This window comes from Mesoplodon bidens (assembly GCF_964165515.1).
Source record: "Mesoplodon bidens genome assembly, contig: HAP1_SCAFFOLD_190, whole genome shotgun sequence".
Classification (NCBI taxonomy): Eukaryota; Metazoa; Chordata; class Mammalia; order Artiodactyla; family Ziphiidae; genus Mesoplodon; species Mesoplodon bidens.
In genome coordinates, this window is record NW_027671870.1 from 306779 (window position 1) to 328810 (window position 22032).

General features: G+C 39.9%; 1 protein-coding gene across 1 annotated transcript in view; it reads left to right on the top strand.

The window, feature by feature from the left end:
* Positions 1–13236, top strand: part of LOC308610881 (UDP-N-acetylglucosamine--peptide N-acetylglucosaminyltransferase 110 kDa subunit-like) — a gene marked incomplete at its 3' end in the record, with an annotated part of 28229 nt that extends 14993 nt beyond the window's left edge. Inside the window, exon 3 of the mRNA XM_081259880.1 lies at positions 10087–13236. Within this exon, the coding sequence (XP_081116006.1) occupies positions 10096–13236 (3141 nt within the window). The 5' untranslated portion in view covers positions 10087–10095. The remainder of the gene's footprint in view (positions 1–10086) is intronic.
* Positions 13237–22032: the final 8796 nt, after the last annotated feature.

Below are 22032 nucleotides of genomic sequence, written 5' to 3' on the forward strand. Positions count from 1 at the left end.
CTTTCCTTCTTTTTTATTACTATTTGCATGGGATATTTTATTCTATGCTTTAACTTTAAAGCAACTTGTGTCTTTTGAAATCAAGTGAGTTTTTTGCGGACAGCATGTACTTGGATTATGGTTGTTTTTAAAGTCCATTCTGCCAATGTTCATCTTTTTATTGGAGAGCTTAATCCACTTACTTTTTCAAAAATTACTGATGAGGAAGAACTTAATTCTGTCTGTTTCCTGCTTGTTTTCTGTATGTCTTATGCATTTTTTTGCCCCTCATTTACTCCATTAGTGACTTCTGTGCTTAGCCGATTTTCTTGTGGTGAACTCTTGATTCCCTTTTCGTTTCTTTTTGCATATAATGTATTGATATTTTCTTTGTGGTTATCAAGAAGATTGCATTTACCATTCTAAAGTTAAAACAATATAATTTCAATTGAAACCATCTTCAGTAGCACACAGAAACTCTGTTCCTCTACAGTTCCGTTCTCCTCTTTACATTATTGTTGTCACAAATTACACCTTTATACTTTGTGAGCCCAATAACATGGATTTATGATTATTTTATGCATTTTTTTCAATCATGTAAGAAATAAAAAGTAGAGTTACAAGCCAATAACACAATACTGGCTTTAGTATTTGCCCATGTATTTATCTTTACTGGAGATTTCTATTTCTTTCTACAGCTTCGAGTTGCTGTCTAGTGTCCTTTGATTTCAACCTGAAGGTTCAATTTAGCATTTCTCATAGGGCAGTGGTAGGAAGTTGTAAAACAAACGCCCTCAGCCTTTGTTCATCTGGGAATGCGTTAATTTCTCCCTAAGTTTTGAAACCAGTTTGGCCATATATAGAATTTTTGGTGGACAATTTTTTTCTTTCAGCACTATAAATATGTCTGGCCTCTTGATTCCATGGTTTCATATAGGAAATTAGCTCTAATCTTTTTGAGGATCCCTGCTTTGTAACAAATTTCTTTTTTCTTTCTCCTTTGTGAGAAAAGATTCTTTCTGTGTCTTTTGGCTTCTGAGAGTTTGATTGTACTGTTTCTTGCTGTGGGGTTCTTTGAGTTTCTCTTAGTCCTGAAATCAGCCAAAGATTTGAAAATGGCAGGAAAGCTTTGTGGCATTTTTACTTGCCCTTGCCCCATCCACTGTTAGTGTAGTGATGGTCTTAAAGTGGTGGAGTCTTAATGCAGTGATAGTCTTAAAGTAGCAGCAGACCATTCCTAGTGTGGGACCCTCAATCCTGCTTCAGGAGGGAGCAGAAGAGACCGTACTGTCAGATTATTCTGTGTATCTGTTCTAACCTGTCTGGGAGCTACGTGAAGGACTGACACAAGATGCTTATCTCTGTCTTAGCTAACTTGGAACACAGTCTGGAAAAGCGGCGGTCATTGCTCAAAAGCAGTGCAAGGTGAACTAACAAAGCACAGATGGCTGCGGCAGAAGACTGTGCACTGAAATACAATAGACCCCATGAGAGGCAGGAGCCAAAGTCGGCGGAGATTCTTTGGGAAATTAGAACCTACAGAAAGTACACATGTGTCCAGAGAAATTAAGAAAGCCACATGCATACTCAAGATAAGATGCATGTTCTGAAAACACCAGAGGAGTCTCTAAGCTTTTACCATGGGCTGAGCCCTGAACTCAATGCAGGTCAGCTAAATGTTGAAGGAGTGATCCAGCAATCTGCACAATGGGCAGAGGTGTGTGGTTTTGAGTGTGAATGTGGATGTGCTTGTGTATATTTATTTTTGTTTGTTTTAGGTGCAGGAATTCAAGGAAATCTCTGTCAAAACATTAGCTAAACATGAATTAAAGGAACAGAGACTTCAGTGTGTACATACGATAAGGAAAACAGTCATTGCAAAAATAGTTTGGAAAGGTCCCTAAACAAACAGACTACTACAGCCTTCAACAATCAAAAGCCCAGGAAACCTTGGGAAAGTCGGAGAATCTGATTTCCATAGATACCACATTATAATGTTTGAAAGACAAATTTTCAACCAAAAAAATCACAGGATATACAAAGACATGGAAAAGTATGGTCCATTTAAGAAAACAAATTAATTGATGAAACCATCGCTAAGGAAGCCCAGACATTTCTCCACTGCATATTCTTGCCTCCTTTGTCATAGATTCATTGACCATAAGTGCATGGATTTCTTTCTGGGCTCTCTATTCTGTTCCAGTGATCGATGTTTTTGTGCCAGTACCATACTGCTTTGATTACTGTAGGTTTGTAGCACAGTCTGAAGCCAGGGAGCATGATTCCTTCAGTTGTGTTCTTCATTCTCAAGACTGTTTTAACTATACAGGATCTTTTGTGTTTCCATACAAACTTTAAAATTATTTGTTCTAGGTCTGTGGAAAATGCCCTTGATATGTTGATACAGACTGCATTGAATCCGTAGCTTTCCTTGGGTATGATGGTCATTTTAACAATATTAATTCTTCCAATCCATGAACATGGTATATCTTTCCAGCTGTTTGTGTCATCTTTAATTTCTTGTATCAGTGTCGTATAGTTCCCTGGGTACAGGTCTTTTACCCCCTGAGGCAGATTTATTCTCATGTATTTTATTCTTTTTTATGTGATTGTAAATGGGATTGCTTCCTTAATTTCTCTTTCTGATAGTTCACTGTTAGTGTATAGAAATACAATAGATTTCTATATATAAATTTTGTATCCTGCAAATTTACCAAGTTCATTTTTGAGCTCTAATAATTTTTTGATGGTGTCTTTCAGATTTTCTATGTATCATGCCATCTGCAAACGGTGACAGTTTTACTTTTTCCTTTCCATTTTGGAGTCCTTTTATTTATGTACTTTTCTTGTCTGAATGCTGTGGCTAGGACTTGCAAAACTACCTTCAATAAAAGTGGTGAGAGTGGGCGTCCTTGTCTTGTTCCTGATCTTAGGGGAAATGCTTTCAGCTTTTCACCATTGAGTATGTTAGCTATGAGCTTGTCATATATGGCCTTTATTATGTTGAGGTATGTTCCCTCTATGCCCACTTTCTGGAGAGTTTTAACCATGAATGGATATTGAATTTTTTTCAAAAGCTTTTTCTGCATCTATTGAGATGATCATATGGTTTTTAGTCTTCAATTTGTTACTGTGATGATGAGAGACCTAAGACAGCTACAGAGGCTAAGTGACCTTTCCTTCCCTGAATGGGTAGGTATCCTTGTTCTGCCTTCTAATTGAGTTAGTATCTGAGTAAAGAACTGCCAGGTGTCATTTAGTTCACAATACACTGCTGTGGCAATATAGAAATGAATTTGCCTAAATCATTTGGCTTTTCTAAATTATAGTAAATGAATATACTGAATGAATACTTCAACTTAAGGAAATGTTCTTAAAAATATATTAATGTAGGCACTTCAGCGGAAAATTGAAAACAAAATAAATAATTCAGGTAAAATTAAAGTACACTCAGTTGTATCCAGTTTCCTCTTGTTAATCTCTCTTTTTCATTTGAGTGGACAGTCACTGGAGAATATCTGACTTGGGGCTAAGGAGATCTAAGCCGTCTTGGCCACACTGTATTCTCCTATGTCGTTTAATAAACACACCAGTTGGGTTGCTGAAAAAATAGTGGGAAAAATCAATCCCTCACATCCAAAGGGCAGCTCTTGAAAATATGTGGATTCTTGTAGTCATTTTGCTCTTCTGGCCTCAGAAGTTTTAATCTTAACCTTAGCCCCTCATGCAGAGAGACTTTTTAAACCAATTCCCACATTACTCATTATGTGACTGTTGAATAAGAGAAACCCAGCTCTTTTCCTGTGCTTTCAACCAGTTATCTTCTTCAAACATTTGTTTGGATTGTTATACCTTAATATTGCCTGGCAAGGGACTTATGGGAAGGTTCTTATTGTTTGAAAGTTTGGTGCCAGTATCTGCAAAGAAAGAAGAAAGTAAAGAAGGAAAGGTGTGTTTATCAAACATCCCAATAGTGAAGGTGTGTGAAAGCAACTTTTGAAAAAGTTAATCTGTCAGAGTTTAGCCGTATTATTACATTTTATTTTATTCATTGAACATAAATAATTATCAATGAATCCTTTCTAGATTTTCTAGTTTCCCAAAGTTCCCTGTATTCACATTCTAAACTGAAAAATGGTATTTTAAGTCACTGCTCTCCACCTTATATTATTTATAATCACCCTCATGACCTCTTCCTTCAAAGAAACGTGATCCTGAGAAGTGTCCTTTGTTTGTCTTTGTGGAATAAGTGATGGGGATGCATCCTGGAGACCTGTGAGATGTTTAAATTGTGGCCTAATGAAACTAGGATGGAGAGTTCTGGAAAGATCTGGAAAGATGGCTGGTAGAGTGTGGCCAGATATGGGAGAAGAGACACGTACAGAGAGAGGGAGAGGAAATTTTCAGAGGGAGAAAATTAAATAATTCGATAAGTTTTGTTGTGTGGTGTGGGATGCAAGCCTTTCTCTCCCCCTTTCCTTCACAATCTCTTTGTGAAAGACTGTGTTTTTCATTAGTTTTACTGAGATAGGATTTGCCGTTTTCTTTGGATACTGAGAATGGACCCATGGAAACAGCTACATTTGGATTATCTCTGACTATCTTTAATGAAGAACATAAATATTGGCCACACTATCTATGCACATGCTATCACCATGCCTTTTTTGTTCTCTGTTCATATATCTAAGTCCTCTTCTTTGAGATCAATCTCAAATCTCATCTGAAATGTACATTTATTGATAGATTCAACCCATAATGAACTGTCCCTTCTTTGTCCTCCTTAGGCTCTGATTATTTATAAAAACTCATTTTTGAACTTAGAAACTGTCCAATATGATGTATTAGTTATTTCATCAGCATCTGTTATATCCTCAACACAGTTATAAGCTTTTGTGGGACTGGGATCATACATTCTGTAATTTTTCTCAGTACTTACACTTACTTTGATAAAAAGCGCATTCATTCATCTAAACATCATTTATTGAGTGTTAATTAAATGTCTCAACTCAGTCAATATTGTTTGAATGAATGCATGCATGAATGAGGGAGTATGCAATAGGTAGCCTAATGTACCGCCCGATGTGAAAAAACCAAAAACATAAACACAAAAGCAAGCCAAAAAGTGGCCCAGGACTTTCTGTAAAATATCCTGCTTTTGTTGGATGAGGCCATGAAAATCAAGATGCTCCTGAAACGTCTTAAGAGCTGACCAAGAATAGTAAACAATTGAAATTCTCTCAGGCTTATTCAACCCTATCACTGGACACATTTATACCTCTCAGGAATGTTATTAAAAGAAGAGATTAATATAGCTTTTATAGATGAGTTGATAAATCTCTAAATATTTAAACCTTCATTTCCTCCAAGGTTTCTCTATTTTGGGTTTCCAAAAGATTTCAAGAAACCACAGGATAATTAAAAAATTAGACATTATCTTTCTTACCTTCATGTTTTTTGATGGTAAACACCTTTTTATTTTCTCCATAGTGCTGCCCAATTTCCACCAGTACAGTTCTTAAGTGAATTTGGCTCTGGATGGTGGGATATATAAGATGTAAATGAATTGTTTGTATATGTTTTAGAATTCTTCAAAAGGGCCTGGCATTGGAAATGCATTGAATATTACTTAAATAAGTAAAGTAACTTCCTCAGCATTATTATTCTATTCTGGTTAGGATACTCTCTTCCCTGGTTTGTTAAAATTTCCCTCTAGAGTGGTTTTAATTTTGTTTCTGATAGGGTCCTAGGATTTATTGCCACACCCATCCTGCATCTGTTTTTCTTTGAATTACTCTCCTTGCAGTTTCTGATTCCTACAGGGCCTTAGAGGTTAGTGACAACCTGGCCATCACAACTCTGGGAAGGACAGGCCTACTTTTCAGAGGTGTTGATGTTTTCTGTACCTGAAGGTTTTCAAGAGATATCAATCTTCCTCACCACCTCCCTTGGCCCTCTTAATGGACTAAGCAGTTCCTCATGAAATTTCTGTAGGATATCTGTACTAACTTCTCAATATTGTTCCATTCTGAGTCTAAATTCCTGGCCTCAAGGTAATGTTAGATTTCTAGCTGCAGCCCCTATTTACATAAGGCCTATACTAAGGAACGGAACCCATAGACATCAGTCTGCTCTTATTTCTCTGGATTTCATTTCTCTGTTACTTTCGGAAACATGCAGGTGTTCCTTTCTTTCTTTTAATCTCAGCTATGTGCTTTTAACATTTTCAAAATTGACCCAGAATTTACATGTGTCTCCAGTAAGAGTACATTAAATTGAGCTTAGTCTGCTCTTCTACTGGCATATTTGAGATCCAAAGAATTTGCTACTTAACTGGATTCAGTTAACTGTATATTTCAGGCACTTAAAACTCACCATGTTCCAAATTTCCCCCTTTATTGTTAGTAATTTTCTTGGGAATCTGGATAACATTAGATGGAATAAAGTTAGTGAGTGGCCCAAGATTGCCTGAAATTTTGTTTGTCAGAGTGGCCAGGGAAAGTTAAGCAAAGAAGAATACCAAATGAAAAACAGAATCACATTATTATGGCTGAGACAAGATTCCATGCAGAGCTCTCTGTAGAGCTGGGTTGGGTCATAACTTATGCCAGAGCTCTAGGTGGGGTTGGCATCTCATGCCAAGCTCTCAGTTCTGGGCTAACGTCATCTCTGGTCCACTCTATGGAGTGGAAACTTTGGAGGAATGGCCAATGTGTTCCGCGGTGTAGGAAGAGGGAAATTGTGAACGTTACTTTCTAAATTGTGGAGGAAGAAACCACTGTAAATGTGCCTTCAACTATGGTGTTTAATTTGACCAGTCAGATCAATGACTTTCCCCTTGAATGAAATGCTGCTACGTATATGAGCAGAAAAACAAAACTTGTATAAGGAATAGATAGCTAGTGGGAAGCAGCCGCATAGCACAGGAAGGTCAGCTCTGTGCTTTGTGACCACCTAGAGGGGTGAGATAGGGAGGGTGGGAGGGAGGGAGATGCAAGAGGGAAGAGATATGGGGACATATGTATATGTATAACTGATTTACTTTGTTATAAAGCAGAAACTAACACACCATTGTGAAGCAATTATACGCCAATAAAGATGTTAAAAAAAAAACTAGTATAAGGAGATGGAGAGACTGGGAGTCTTATTTTCCCAGCAATTAACTTTTCCTCGACCATGACCTTCCCTTGGAGTCTCCTAGACCTTGGGGATGATCGCAACCCCTTGGGTTGGGTGATGGCAACCCCATCTTCACTAGAACCTCTATAGTTAACTTTGATTTTTCCCACTCCATCTATCCATCCCATGTATGCAGTCAGACATTTGATCTTGGACTTTTACTGACAAAATATCCTTGCATATAACCATTTCTTTTCACTCCCACTGCTACTGCTTTTGTCACTGCCTTAACTAGGGCTTTATCTTTAAGTTCTTTATATAAATATCTATATATAAATAAAATATACAAATAAATAAAATATAATATTAATTCTGATGATTTTAAAGTCTTTTCTTGATAAAGACTTTTCCTGATAAATATACACAATATCTTATATAAATATTTTTGTATTATCTGTTCTTTTCTTAGAATTTTAGTCATATGATTCTATCTCTTGGTATGTCTAGAAATTTTTGATTGAATGCTGACTATTTTATTTGGCTTTTTTTTATTTTTCTCAGTGGAAATGGTGTTTTGCTTCAAAATATTTTACTCTACCTGGAAGTAGCAAATCTTCAAATTACAATTTTTTAAATGCTTTCAAATATCAATACTATAGGTGTCACAAAATCTAGAAAAATGACATTTGGAAATTAACTCCTGCCAGATGTGTCTCTATAAAACTTTTTCCCCACTCTTGTAGCTATATATTCTTTAACTGCCTCCTCATATGACAGTTTATGTGTTTTAGAAATAAAATTTTAAGAAATAAACTTTGTAGTTTATAGACATAGATTTCTTTTAACATGGTTGATTAGAGTTTGCTTTTAGTTATTAATAGTTTAGAAAAGTTTATTTCAGCGTCACAATTTATTATTGATAATGTCACATTAATTTTCATTGTTATCTTTGAGAAAAACTCTATGGATTACTTCCTCATAAATATTTACTATTATAAATGCATTACTGATTTCAGTACTGCTATAGGTTTGTGCATTACAGGAATTCTGATAAAATACTCATTCACACCATTCCATTACACACATTATTGATGGGGTATATTCTTTTATTTTTTTATTTATTTATTTTTGACTGTGTTGTGTCTTCGTTGCTGTGCACAGGCTTTCTCTAGTTGCAGCGACTGGGGGATACTCTTTGTTGCGGTGTGCAGGCTTCTTATTGCGGTGGCTTCTCTTGTTGCAGAGCACGGGCTCTAGGCACGCAAGCTTCAGTAGTTGTGGCTCACAGGCTCAGTAGTTGTGGCTCACGGGCTCTAGAGCGCAGGCTCCATAGTTGTGGCACACGGTCTTAGTTGCTCTGCGGCATGTGGGATCTTCCCGGACCAGGGCTCGAACCCGTGTCCCCTGCCTTGGCAGGTGGCTTCCTAACCACTGTGCCATCAGGGAAGCCCCTGGAGTATATTGTTTTTGTTGTTGTTGTTGTTGTTGTTGTTTTGCGGTATGCTGGCCTCTCACTGTTGTGGCCTCTCCCCGTTATGGGGCACAGGCTCCGGACATGCAGGCTCAGTGGCCATGGCTCACGGGCCTAGCCGCTATGCGGCATTTGGGATCTGCCCGGACCGGGGCACGAACCCGTGTCCCCCTGCATCGGCAGGCAGACTCTCAACCACTGCACCACCAGGGAAGCCCTGGAGTATATTCTTGACAGAAGGAAATTTCCATTTTGACTAAGCGTTGAAAAAAACTGAATCTTTGACTTATCTTTCACATGCCTGATGATTGAAAGAATTTTCCACAGAATAACTTCTGGTTTTATACTTTTCAGTTCTTTTTTTCTTCTTCAAACTCACATGCTTTGAGAGCTGTGAAGTGCAAGACATGGCTATATTGTAAGGTGGTTTTTGTCCTTACGCTTCTGTGTCTTGTGATAGTTAAGTCAGTAGAGTAGTCAGTAAGAGTACTGGAAGTTATTCCTGTAATGGGATAGTATATAGTCAATTACATATGGTGGTGTCTGAAAATCACATAATAGCCTCACTGAAAACATCTCCTTAGCCAGATTTCCAAAAAGCCTGTGACCAATCCAATATGATCCAACACAGCAGAATATGATAGAAGGAAAATTGACAAAGAAAGAGACGCTGGTCTTACCTGATGGAAATTAAAATATCTCACTTTTGACAATTTTGCAAAAATCTATAATTACATGAACTAATTTCTAGGGTTCTTCGTAGGACCTAAAAAGGAACCCATAGAGTTGTGGAACAACAATAGAAGCTACTGTGATGAGAAGCCCGGGCACTGCAACAAAGAGTAGCCCCTGCTCGCTGCAACTAGAGAAAGCCTGCACGCAGCACTGAAGACCCAATGCAGCCAAAATAAAAATAAATAAATAAAAATAAATAAATTTATCTTTTAAAAAGTAATACTCAGGTTTGAGGCATAAGAAATTTGATGAGGAGAAATTAGCTAATGTTTTCAGAACTTTTAAAATATCAAACTCAGTCTCTAAGATTTTAGCATTATATACAACATCGGTTACTTATTAGTGGTTTGGGAAGGCCAATTTAAAATTTTCTCATCTTACTGTATTGAAATTCACGGCCCTAATGTTTTCCACGTTGACTATATGAATGATGAAGAAAAGTCAATCATGAATTTCATTTCCAAATGGACAGAAAACCATATTTTAAAAAGTGTTTGGCCTACTGACTTTTGATTTCTTCTAAGGCAAATGGATAGGTAATTTTTATTCCCTGATTAGGAGAAAAATGGTGGAAGAGGGCAGGGTTAAGAATTAAGATTTCAAGAGCATGAGAGGTAGATGGCCAACCAGAGTTCCTAAGGTTCGGTGCCTGTAACTGTTGCCGCCGCTTAAGCCTGTCAAAGCAGTGGTACGGCTGCTGCGCTCGTGCTTGCTACCACTAGAAACATTCTTGCCAGTAGTGGCGGCAGCGGGACTCAATTACCCCCTTTTTTCACTCTCTCCAGAAGCTCCAGATGGCGTCTTCCGTGGGCAACATGGCCGACAGCACAGAAGCAACGAAACGTATGCTTTCCTTCCAAGGGTTAGCTGAGTTGGCACATCGAGAATATCAGGCAGGAGATTTTGAGGCAGCTGAGAGACACTGCATGCAGCTCTGGAGACAAGAGCCAGGCAACACTGGTGTACTTTTATTACTTTCATCTATACACTTCCAGTGTCGAAGGCTGGACAGATCTGCCCACTTTAGTACTCTGGCAATTAAACAGAACCCTCTTCTGGCAGAAGCCTATTCGAATTTGGGGAATGTGTACAAGGAAAGAGGGCAGTTGCAGGAAGCAACTGAGCATTACCGGCATGCGTTGCGTCTCAAACCAGATTTCATCGATGGTTCTATTAACCTGGCAGCCGCTTTGGTAGCAGCAGGCGACATGGAAGGGGCAGCACAAGCTTACGTCTCTGCTCTTCAGTACAATCCTGATTTGTACTGTGTTCGCAGTGACCTGGGGAACCTGCTCAAAGCCCTGGGTGGCTTAGAAGAAGCCAAGGCATGTTATTTGAAAGCAATTGAGACGCAACCGAACTTTGCAGTAGCTTGGAGTAATCTTGGCTGTGTTTTCAATGCACAAGGGGAGATTTGGCTTGCAATTCATCACTTTGAAAAGGCTGTCACCCTTGACCCCAATTTCCTGGATGCTCATATCAATTTAGGAAATGTCTTCAATGAGGCACGGATTTTTGACAGAGCTGTGGCAGCTTACCTTCGTGCCCTTAGCTTGAGTCCGAATCATGCAGTGGTACATGGCAACCTGGCTTGTGTATACTATGAGCAAGGCCTGATGGATCTGGCAATAGACGCCTACAGGCGAGCTATTGAACTGCAACCACATTTCCCTGATGCTTACTGCAACCTAGGCAACGCTCTCAAAGAGAAGGGCAGTGTTGCCGAAGCAGAAGATTGTTATCATACAGCTCTCCGGCTGTGTCCCACCCATGCAGACTCTCTGAATAACCTAGCCAACATCAAAGGAGAACAGGGAAACAGTGAAGAGGCAGTTCGCTTGTATCGTAAAGCATTAGAGCTCTGCCCAGACTGTGCTGATGCCCATTCAAATTTAGCAAGTGTATTGAAGCAGCAGGGAAAACTGCACGAAGCTCTGATGCACTACAAGGAGGCTATTCGAATCAGTCCTACCTTTGCTGAGGCCTACTGTAATATGGGAAACACTCTATGGGAGATGCAGGATGTTCAGGGAGCCTTGCAGTGTTATACTCGTGCCGTTCAGATCAACCCTGCATTTGCGGATGCCCACAGCAATCTGGCTTCCATTCACCAGGATTCAGGGAATATTCCAGAAGCAATTGCTTCTTATCGCACTGTTCTGAAGCTTCAACCTGATTTTCCTGACGCTTACTGTAATTTGGCTCATTGCCTGCAGGTTGTCTGTGATTGGACAGACTATGAGGAGCGAATGAAGAAGTTGGCCAGCATTGTGGCTGACCAGTTGGAGAAGAATAGGTTGCCTTCTGTGCAGCCTCATCATAGTATGCTCTATCCTCTTTCTCATGGCTTCAGGAAGGCTATTGCTGAGAGGCATGGGAACCTCTGCTTGGCTAATATAAGTGTCCTTCATAAACCACCGTATGAACATCCAAAAGACTTGAAGCTCAGTGATGGTCGACTGCGTGTAGGATACGTGAGTTCTGACTTTGGGAATCATCCTACTTCTCATCTTATGCAGTCTATTCCAGGCATGCACAATCCTGATAAATTTGAGATATTCTGTTATGCCCTGAGCCCACATGATGGCACAAACTTCCGAGCGAAGGTGATGGCAGAAGCCAATCATTTCATTGATCTTTCTCAGATTCCATGCAATGGGAAAGCAGCTGATCGCATCCATCAAGATGGTATACACATCCTTGTAAACATGAATGGTTATACCAGGGGTGCTCGAAATGAACTCTTTGCTCTCAGGCCAGCTCCTATTCAGGCAATGTGGCTGGGGTACCCTGGGACTAGTGGCGTGCTTTTCATGGATTATATCATCACTGATCAGGAAACTTCACCTGCTGAAGTTGCTGAGCAGTATTCTGAGAAACTGGCTTATATGCCCCATACTTTCTTTATTGGTGATCATGCTAATATGTTCCCTCACCTGAAGAGAAAAGCCGTCATTGATTTTAAGTCCAATGGGCACATTTATGACAATCGGATTGTGCTGAATGGCATCGACCTCCAAGCATTTCTTGATAGTCTATCAGATGTGCAAATAGTCAAGATGAAATGTCCTGATGGAGAAGACAACGCAGACAGCAGTAATACAGCTCTTAATATGCCTGTCATTCCTATGAATACTGTTGCAGAAGCAGTTATTGAAATGATTAACAGAGGACAAATTCAGATTACAATTAATGGATTCAGTATTAGCAATGGACTGGCAACTACCCTGATCAACAATAAGGCTGCCACTGGAGAGGAGGTTCCCCGTACCATTATTGTAACCACACGTTCTCAGTATGGGTTACCGGAAGATGCCATTGTGTACTGTAACTTTAATCAGTTATACAAAATTGACCCATCTACTTTGCAGATGTGGGCAAATATTCTGAAGCGTGTTCCCAATAGTGTACTGTGGCTGTTGTGTTTTCCAGCAGCAGGAGAAGCTAATATTCAACAGTACGCACAAAATATGGGCCTTCCCCCGAACCGTATCATTTTTTCCCCTGTTGCTCCTAAAGAGGAACATGTTCGGAGAGGCCAGCTGGCTGATGTCTGCTTGGACACTCCACTCTGTAATGGACACACCACAGGGATGGACGTCCTTTGGGCAGGGACCCCCATGGTGACTATGCCAGGAGAGACTCTTGCTTCCCGAGTTGCAGCTTCCCAGCTCACTTGTTTAGGCTGTCTTGAGCTGATTGCTCAGAATAGACAAGAATATGAAGAGATAGCTGTGAAACTGGGAACTGATCTCGAATACCTGAAGAAAATTCGTGGCAAAGTCTGGAAGCAGAGAACATCTAGCCCTCTGTTCAACACCAAACAGTACACGATGGAACTAGAGCAGCTCTATCTACAGATGTGGGAGCATTATGCAGCTGGAAACCAACCCGATCATATGATTAAGCCTGTTGAAGTCACTGAGTCGGCCTAAATCATGACTGTGTGCCCAGGAGAATTACCCCTGTAGCTGAGCCTCAACCTTCTGGAGGAAAGGGAACTACTTTTTCAATATCATGTTGCAGATGGGTGACACACAATGATAAGAAATAGCACAGCCAGACTTGCTTCCTGCATGATCATGACAGGGAGAGACACAAGAGATGGGAAACTGCTGTTCCACAAGGAGATTCCATCGAATTTTGGCACAGCCAGGTGTCTGGAAGGTCTGGAAGGTAAGTCTGGAAGGTCTGATCTCCCTTGGTCTTCCAGGGAATGGATGGTTAGTGTGGGAGGGAGATAGAGATTGCCCAGCCGTTTTGTGATTATCATGGATTGATTGAGTCTTCTGAATTAATATTTTTCTTTATATTTTGGGTATTGGAGCTTTTTAAAATGTTTGGTTTCAGGTATTTTTATACATGTGAAGTGTGTATGATTCTCTTGAGATAAGATGTTAAGCTGAAATATTCCTTGTTTTAGTTTCTGAACTCTACAGATAAATGGGGACTTTGCTGCTGTAGTCTTTTTATAGGTTTTATCAACCACTTGAGCCTGTATCAGTCACTTTAGTGTCTGACATAACGTTTGGAACTCTCGGTGCTTTCTTGGTTTGTAGATGATGGCTTCAGTTCTTTTTCTGCTCCGTTTCCTTCTTCCCTTCCCCCCACTGTAAAAATCCTCCTGTAACTTGGCTAACACAAAACCAAGTCTGATTCAAAACCTCCCAGAGTGTTTCTCTTAAACACATCATCTGGTGCCAAATGAAGATTCTTAGGACTGCTTATTAATTATGAAGGGCACAGTTGTGGTACTGTCACCGATGATAATAATAATGGATTTTTGGCCTAGAGTTTTGACCTATTTCACCAGTGTTTTACCATTGACTGCCCCTCTATGCTGCTTCCAAAAGTGATAGTGTGTGATAAGATTTTTACTTTCATTTCTAAAGTTTGTTTTTTTTTAGGTGAGTCCTGTTCTTCCTTTTTCTTTCAGCAGAAATGAAATCCCAGGTAAGTATAAGTATTCAAATATTTGATCAGTAAGTCACAATTATCTCCAGTACATTAAATAACTTTCATCAAAAAACACGTTATAGGGCTTCCTTGGTGGCGCAGCCGTTGAGAGTCCGCCTGCCGATGCGGGGTACACGGGATCGTGCCCCGGTCCGGGAAGATCCCACATGCCGCGGAGCGGCTGGCCCCGTGAGCCATGGCCGCTGAGCCTGCTCGTCTGGAGCCTGTGCTCCTCAACGGGAGAGGCCACAACAGTGTGAGGCCTGCGTACCGCAAACAAAACAAAACAAAACAAAAAAAACATGTTAAAGGTAAAAAGCTCTGAAGGACCAGCTATGTATATGATAATTATGTTTCAGGCCTTCTAGGGTATTATATATAATAACTTGTCTTCTGGTCGTGGTCTTGAAGTCTTTATGGATTCAGCCTCAGTAGTAGCGAACTGCACTGCTACTTGGTTTGGAGTACAAATTAGACTTTAGCCCTCCTGGAGGTTGAGTTTTTGGTATTGAAAACCATAGGAATGAAATTATTGTATTTCAACAAAGGATCGAGGGCTTGAGGCTTAAACAAGCCAACATATGTGTGGGAAGCAGTCAGCCTTGAGAGCAGGCTACGGACATGCCAGGCATGCCGCCGCTGCTCGAAGGGACTGTCCCTACTTGTTCCCCTCCTTGTTCCAGTCCACGGGAGATAAATCACCAGGGCCCAGAAATCAGAAAGTATGTAAAATGAGACAAGCAAAGCTGTCTCCCCCCTGCACGTGCAGGTTATTTTGGATGATTCTGGGTTTATGGGTTTTCTCCCAGGGAAGTTAACCTTGAGCGGAGACAGTCATTAATTAGATAATGTAAACCACCGTCTGGCAACCTTCCCTTTTCTAGTCTATATAATCTGCAACTGTAGCCTTGCAACCATCAGTTGTCTTGGTCCTTCTGACCCCATTCGTCGGTGCTACTTCAGTTCCTTACCCCGTCCCTTCTGACCCTGGGCGGTGAAATCCTCTTTCTGAGGCTGGTCCGCGGCAAGTGGCGCCCGAACAGGGACCTGAAGTGTGAAGGCAATTAAAAGAAAAAGAAAGTGCAGGTAAGAGAACCCTTATGCAAAATATGTGTGGACACGAGTAAAAGTGAGACTAATAGAGGCATAAGGCAACAGTCAGAAGTAAAATAAGATGGGGCAAAAGGGCTCAAAGGAGCGTGAATTATTTGCTCCGGTTTTACTTTCGATGCTTAAAGCTCGGGGTAATAAAGTTTCTACCTCACAGTTGACTGAATTTTTGCAGCATATCCATGATGTATCTCCCTGGTTTCCTGATGGCGGCTCTGTGACATAGAAATCTGGCAGAAAGTTGGAGAAGATTTAAAAAATTATTATGAGTCTCGAGGGCCTGCCTACTCATACTGCCGTTGTTACATTTAGTTTGTGGAATCTGATAAAAATATGTTTAGGTTCTTCTCATGATAGTGTTGATTTGAATGTAAAGTCAGAAAAACATAAGCCTCTGACAGAAGAAAAGTCTGTATTATCAGCTACTGTGTCGCCACTTCCTAAACCGAAAGAGCTAATTAATTTAAATATTTCAGATGAAGAGGAACATTTTGACTTAACAGATGAGACTTTTAAACATAAAAGTGAGAAATATCCTGAGGATGATTTTCTAATGGCTATGATAGATAAGTCAGTGAAAAAGCTGCAAGTTAGTAAGGACTGTCTTCCTCAAAAATCTACATCTGTAAAAATGCTCAGTCTCTTGCAACGTGCTGTACAAGCAGCAATAAAACGAGGAGAAGATCCTATTTTCTGTTGTCCTGTCCTAGAAAGACCTGATCCTAATAATCCTCAACAGGGTATTAGGGAGCATCAGGCTCTTCCTTTTAAAGTTTTGAAAGATTTAAAATCTGCTTGTGCTCAATATGGGCCCACTGCTCCTTTTACTACTGCTATGGTTGACACTATTGCAGGAGAAGCTCTTTCCCCCGCTGATTGGAAGTCTATTGCACGAGCTTGTTTAAATGGTGGAGATTATTTAATATGGAAGTTTGATTTTTATGAATGGGCTGCTGAACAAGCAGAAAAGAATGCTACCCATGATATTCCAGTTGATTATCATATGCTGATTGGGGAAGGACCATATATTTCTTTACAAGATCAATTAACTTATACCTTTGTTGCTTATCCTCAAATAAATTATTTGGCATTACAAGCCTGGAGGAAATTACCTTCTACACACAAAACTGAGGATCTTTCAAAAATGAGACAGGGACCTGATGAACCATATGCTGATGTTGTAGACAGATTGTTACAGGCGGTGGGGAGACTCATTGTGGATGGACTCACTGGTACAATTGTAGTTAAGCAACTTGCTTTTGAAAATGCTAATAATGCATGTCAGGCTGCGATTCGACCTTGGAGAAAACGGGGAACACTGGAGGATTATATTCGCCTTTGTGCAGAAATCGGGCCTGCTTATATACAGGGTGCTGCTATGGCTGCAGCATTAACTAAAGTGGGGTTTAAAACAATCAAAAGAGAACAAAGAGTAGTTTTGAATGCGGAAAGGCAGGTCATTTTGCTGGAGAATGTGGATCTTTTCATTGTAACCCTGCTCCTTCCTTCCCTACTCAAAAACCTCCAAATGGTCAGAAAATCCCTGGTTTATGCCCTAAATGCAATAGGGGAAAACGTTGGGCACGAGATTGTCGCTCAGTGGCCCACAGGGATGGGTCACCACTGTGGGGAAACTCCTCCCGGGGCCTTCCCCGGCCCTAACGAATAATAGGGGCAACGTCTGTGTATCATCCTCAAACTAACAATCAGACATTGACCAAAAACAAAAACATACAGTATCTTCGCTCTCCAGAGCAACAGCAGGAAGCACAGGACTGGACCTCAGTACCTCCGCCCGATATGTATTAACTCCTGAAATGGGTCCTCAGGCCCTCTCTATGGGCATCTATGAACCTTTACCCAAGGGTTTGATTGGACTATTATTGGAAAGAAGTAGTGTTGCCATGAAGGGTTTAACTATTATGCCAGGACTCATAGATTCTGACTACGAAGGAGAAATAAAAATCATGGCACAAACTATTAAAAATATAATAACGATTTCTCCTGGTGATAAAATTGCACAATTGCTACTTTTGCCCTTTGTACCTCATGGGCAAATTTTACAACATCAAAAGAGAGAAACAAAGCCTTTTGGATCATCTAGTGCTGCCTACTGGATTCAGAAGATAGGGGAAGAACGTCCAGAAATGAAATGAACCATTCATGGAAAGGTTTTTTCAGGTTTGTTAGACACTGGAGCTGATGTCTCTGCTATGACGCAGATGCACTGGCCTAAACATTGGCCCGTTAGTCCTATTATTACAGAACTTCAAGGAATAGGACAGAGTTCTTCTCCTATGCAAAGTAGTCAGTTATTATTATGGCAAGATAGTGAGGGCCATTGAGGATACTTCCAGCCTTATGTTTTGCCTGGGCTGCCTTTAAACCTCTTGGGCCAAGATATATTAAAAGAAATGGGAGTATTACTTTATAGTCCAAATTCTCAAGTCTCTAATATGGTGTTGGATCAAGGATTTCTTCCCACAGAAGGGCTGGGAACAAATCAAAAAGGAACTGTCTATCCTATTGATGTGAAAATAAAAAGTGATAGACAAGGTTTGGGTTTTTCTTAGGGGCCTTGGATTCTCCTCCACTCACTGCGGATCCAATTACTTGGCTGAGTGATGACCCTGTATGGGTGGACCAATGGCCCCTCACAAAGGAGAAATTAGAAGCTGCAGAACAACTAGTACTGGAACAATTAGGGCATTTAGAAATTTCCAATAGTCCTTGGAATACTCCTATTTTTATTATCAAGAAAAAACTCTGGAAAATAGAGGTTATTAGAGGGTCTAAGAGCTGTTAATAAAACTATGCTAATAATGGGAGCTCTTCAACTAGGCCTACCCTCTCCAACAGCCATACCACACAATTATCATCTTTTAGTTATAGATTTAAAGATTGTTTTTTCACTATTCCTTTGTTTCCTGAAGATAGAAAACATTTTGCTTTTAGCTTGCCTTCCTTAAATTTTAAGGAACCCATGAGGAGATTTCAATGGAAAGTATTGCCTCAGGGCATGGCAAATAGTCCTACATTATGCCAAATATATGTGGCTCAGGCCTTAACTCCTGTGAGGAAAAGGTTTCCAACGTTATATCTCATACATTATATGGATGATATACTTTTCTTTATTAGAGACTGCGTCTCAATTTTTACAACAATCCTTACAATCATTTGGCTTGGTCATTGCCTCAGAAAAAATTCAAAGACAATCTCCATTTTTCTATTTGGGAAAATATATTGATAACTCTACCATTAGGCCTCAAAAACTGCAAATTCGAGTTGACAATTTAAAAACATTAAATGATTTTCAAAAATTACTTGGAGATATTAATTGGCTAAGGCCTTCCTTAGAACTTCCTACTGCTCAGTTAGAGCCTTTATTTGATATTCTTAAAGGTGACTCAGATCCTTCTACTTCACGATCTATGACTCCAGAGGATTTCAAGCTTTACAAATAGTTACTAGAGCTAACAGCTCTGCACAATTAACTTGAATACCTACTCACCTGCCAATTTCTTTAGTTGTTTGTCCAACACCTCATGTGCCTACTGCCATCTTATGGCAAGCTGTTGGAATTATTGAATGGATTCATATGAAAACTACATCCTCTAAAGTTATTAACCCTTATTATGAACTTATTAGTAAGTTAATAATGCAAGGTAGAACTAGATGCTTACAACTTATAGGTATAGAACCTTCTCAAATTATTATCCCTTATTCAGTTAGTCAACAAAATTGGCTTTTTCAACATAGTAATGAATGGGGTCTTGTTCTTGCAGGATTTTCAGGTACCTTGGAATGCCATTAGCCTGCTGATAAATCGATCCAATTCAGCAAACTTAACTCTTATATCTTTCCTTCTATAATTAGGCAACAGCCTATTCCTCATGTACCTTTGGTTTTTACAGATGGTTCTTCTTCAGGAGTGGCTACTGTAATCACTGACGACGGAACAAAACTCATTAAACAAACTTCCTTGACTTCAGCTCAACGTGTTGAACTGTATGCTGTCATTATGGCTTTTATACATTTGCCTTCTATATCTTTTAATTTGTTTTCTGATAGTAAATATCTTATTCGCTTATTATTTCTTCTGGAGACTGCGACCAGAGGATATACTAATGACCCTGAATTATCATCCTCTTTTCGTTTGCTTCAACAGCTTATTCGTTCCCACGATGGTCCTGTTGCAGCTCTGCATATCCGTGCTCATTCTAACTTGTCTGGTCCATTGTCTAAAATGAATGCGACTGCAGATGCTTTAACTCGATCTAAACGTGATCTTTATCCTGTGCATTTTCCTCCCAAAAATAAAGTTCAAGTTACTCTTCCTCCTCAATCTCTTTTCCCTAAAGCAGGACATATCCCAATTTACCGTCCTCCTCCTTTCCGTTCGTCATGCTGTCAAGAATGGCTAAGGTATGGCATTCATTATCTTCATACTGTTGATACTCATGGTCCATGTCCTGGACACCCTCATATTATGGTAAGTTATGATCAAACTGCTTCACAAGCAGCACAACAATCGCATGCTTTACACCATCAGTCGGCGGCTACATTACACAAACAATTTTCCCTTACTCGTGAAGCCGCCCGACAAATTGTTAAGCAATGCCCACAATGCTTACCTCACCTTCCTGTTCCACATTATGGTGTTAATCCTCGTGGATTATTACCTAGTCATTTATGGCAAATGGATGTTACTCATATCCCGTCTTTTGGGAAATTACTGTTTGTTCATGTCACTATTGATACTTATTGTGGTTTCCTCTGTGCTACAGCACAGACCCGAGAAGCTACTAAACATGTTATCACTCATTTATTACACTGTTTTGCTTTCATGAACCTTCCCAAAATTATTAAAACAGATAATGGGCCCACTTAACTAGTGTTGCTTTTGCAACATTTTGTGATTCATTACAAATTACCCATATTACAGGCATTCCATATAACCCTCAAGGACAAGGTATTATAGAATGTGCAAATAGATCTTTAAAGCTAACTATTAAAAATAAAAAAAGGGGGAATTATATAGAACAACACTACATAACCTTATAAATCATGCTCTGTTTATTTTAAATTTTCTCACTGTTGACAGGGGAAAGGTTGGTGGCTGAGCCAAGATTGGCCTCTCAATCTCTGGAGGTCCTCTGGAAAGATCCGCTAACCAGCACTTGGTGTGGTCCTGATCCTGTGTTGATTTGGGGACGTGGTCACGTGTGTATATTTCCCAGATCAGCTCCTGGACCTCTCTGGCTTTCTGAGCACTTAGTCAGGCAAATAGATGGCTCGCCACAGCTCACACCTAGTTCAGAAGATGAAGAAGCTCTGTATCTCTCCCGAAAATTTGACAGTATTTATTGAGAAAAAGAAGAAGAAGAGGAGACCACTTGCCAGGACGACTCAAAGGAGTGATGTTCCAACTTGGGGACAAATTAAACAATTGGTTTCACGAGCTCAAGAGTTAGTGAAACAACAGAATAATCCTGTTACACCTGTGACTTTATTTTTGGCTATGTTGGCAACCATTTCATGTGTTCCCTCTGTTAATGCAGCAACTTACTGGGCCTATGTACCTGATCCTCCACTGTTACAACCCATATCTTGGTCTGAAGCAGAGTTTCCTGTATTTTACAATGATACTGTTTATGGGCCTCTTATTGGGAATATAAAACAAATCAATATATCTGTAAATTATACTAACTGGTTTAGTACATATCCTGTCTGTCTTAGCCCATTGAATCTGGAAACTGGATGTGAAAAGGCTATTAGTTATGAGCATACAGATGTTGATGAGGGAACGGATCAATTAATTAGTTTGTCAAGCTCTCCAGGCATCCTTCGTTTTACAGGAACCAACATTACTCTTACATGCCCGGCTACCAGCCGACGAGAGGATCTTAAGGATACCATCATTTGCTATAAAAATGGGCAACCTATTAATATTAGAGGTCGAATCTCATACGCCTCACCACTTAGGGATTCCGCTATTACTATAGCCAAGGTTACAGGTGAAGATTCAGGAAATTATTTGTGTATGAAGCATTTACTTGGAGGACAAGGGATACTTATGCCTGGACATATGGTTACTATTCTTAAGAGAAAATCAAAAACTCAATTTCCTCCTTTTATGACCATTAACTTTCCTGGATCCAATTTTGAATGTTGCAATGCATCTTGGAATAATAACCAAATATGGTGTACTATAGATTATACCAAGGGGTAAATTCTTATCTCTTCTATTCCCGTCATAGATAGGTTTATCGCATTTCAAAAGAACTGGGATATATGGAAACTAGCTCTAACTTATTCCAATACACCTGTTATAACTTGCGTTGCTCCTCCATATACACTTTTGATTGGTTCTATTAACATTGGTAATTCTTCCAAAGGAGGATAGAATATTAGCTCTGTTCATTGTATTTTTACAGTTGTATGTTCCCTCCTGCAGGAACACAATCTGTGCTTATACTAAGGCAACCTATATATGTTATGGTGCCTGTACATCTGAGAGAACCTTGGTATGAAGATACTGGAGTACAGGCATGGGTGGAACTCTCTAAAGCCTTGCAGAGAAGGAGACACTTTACTGGGTGGCTAACAGTAAGTTTACTTGCCTTGGCTGCTCTGTCTGCTACCGCGGCTACTGCCGGTCTTGC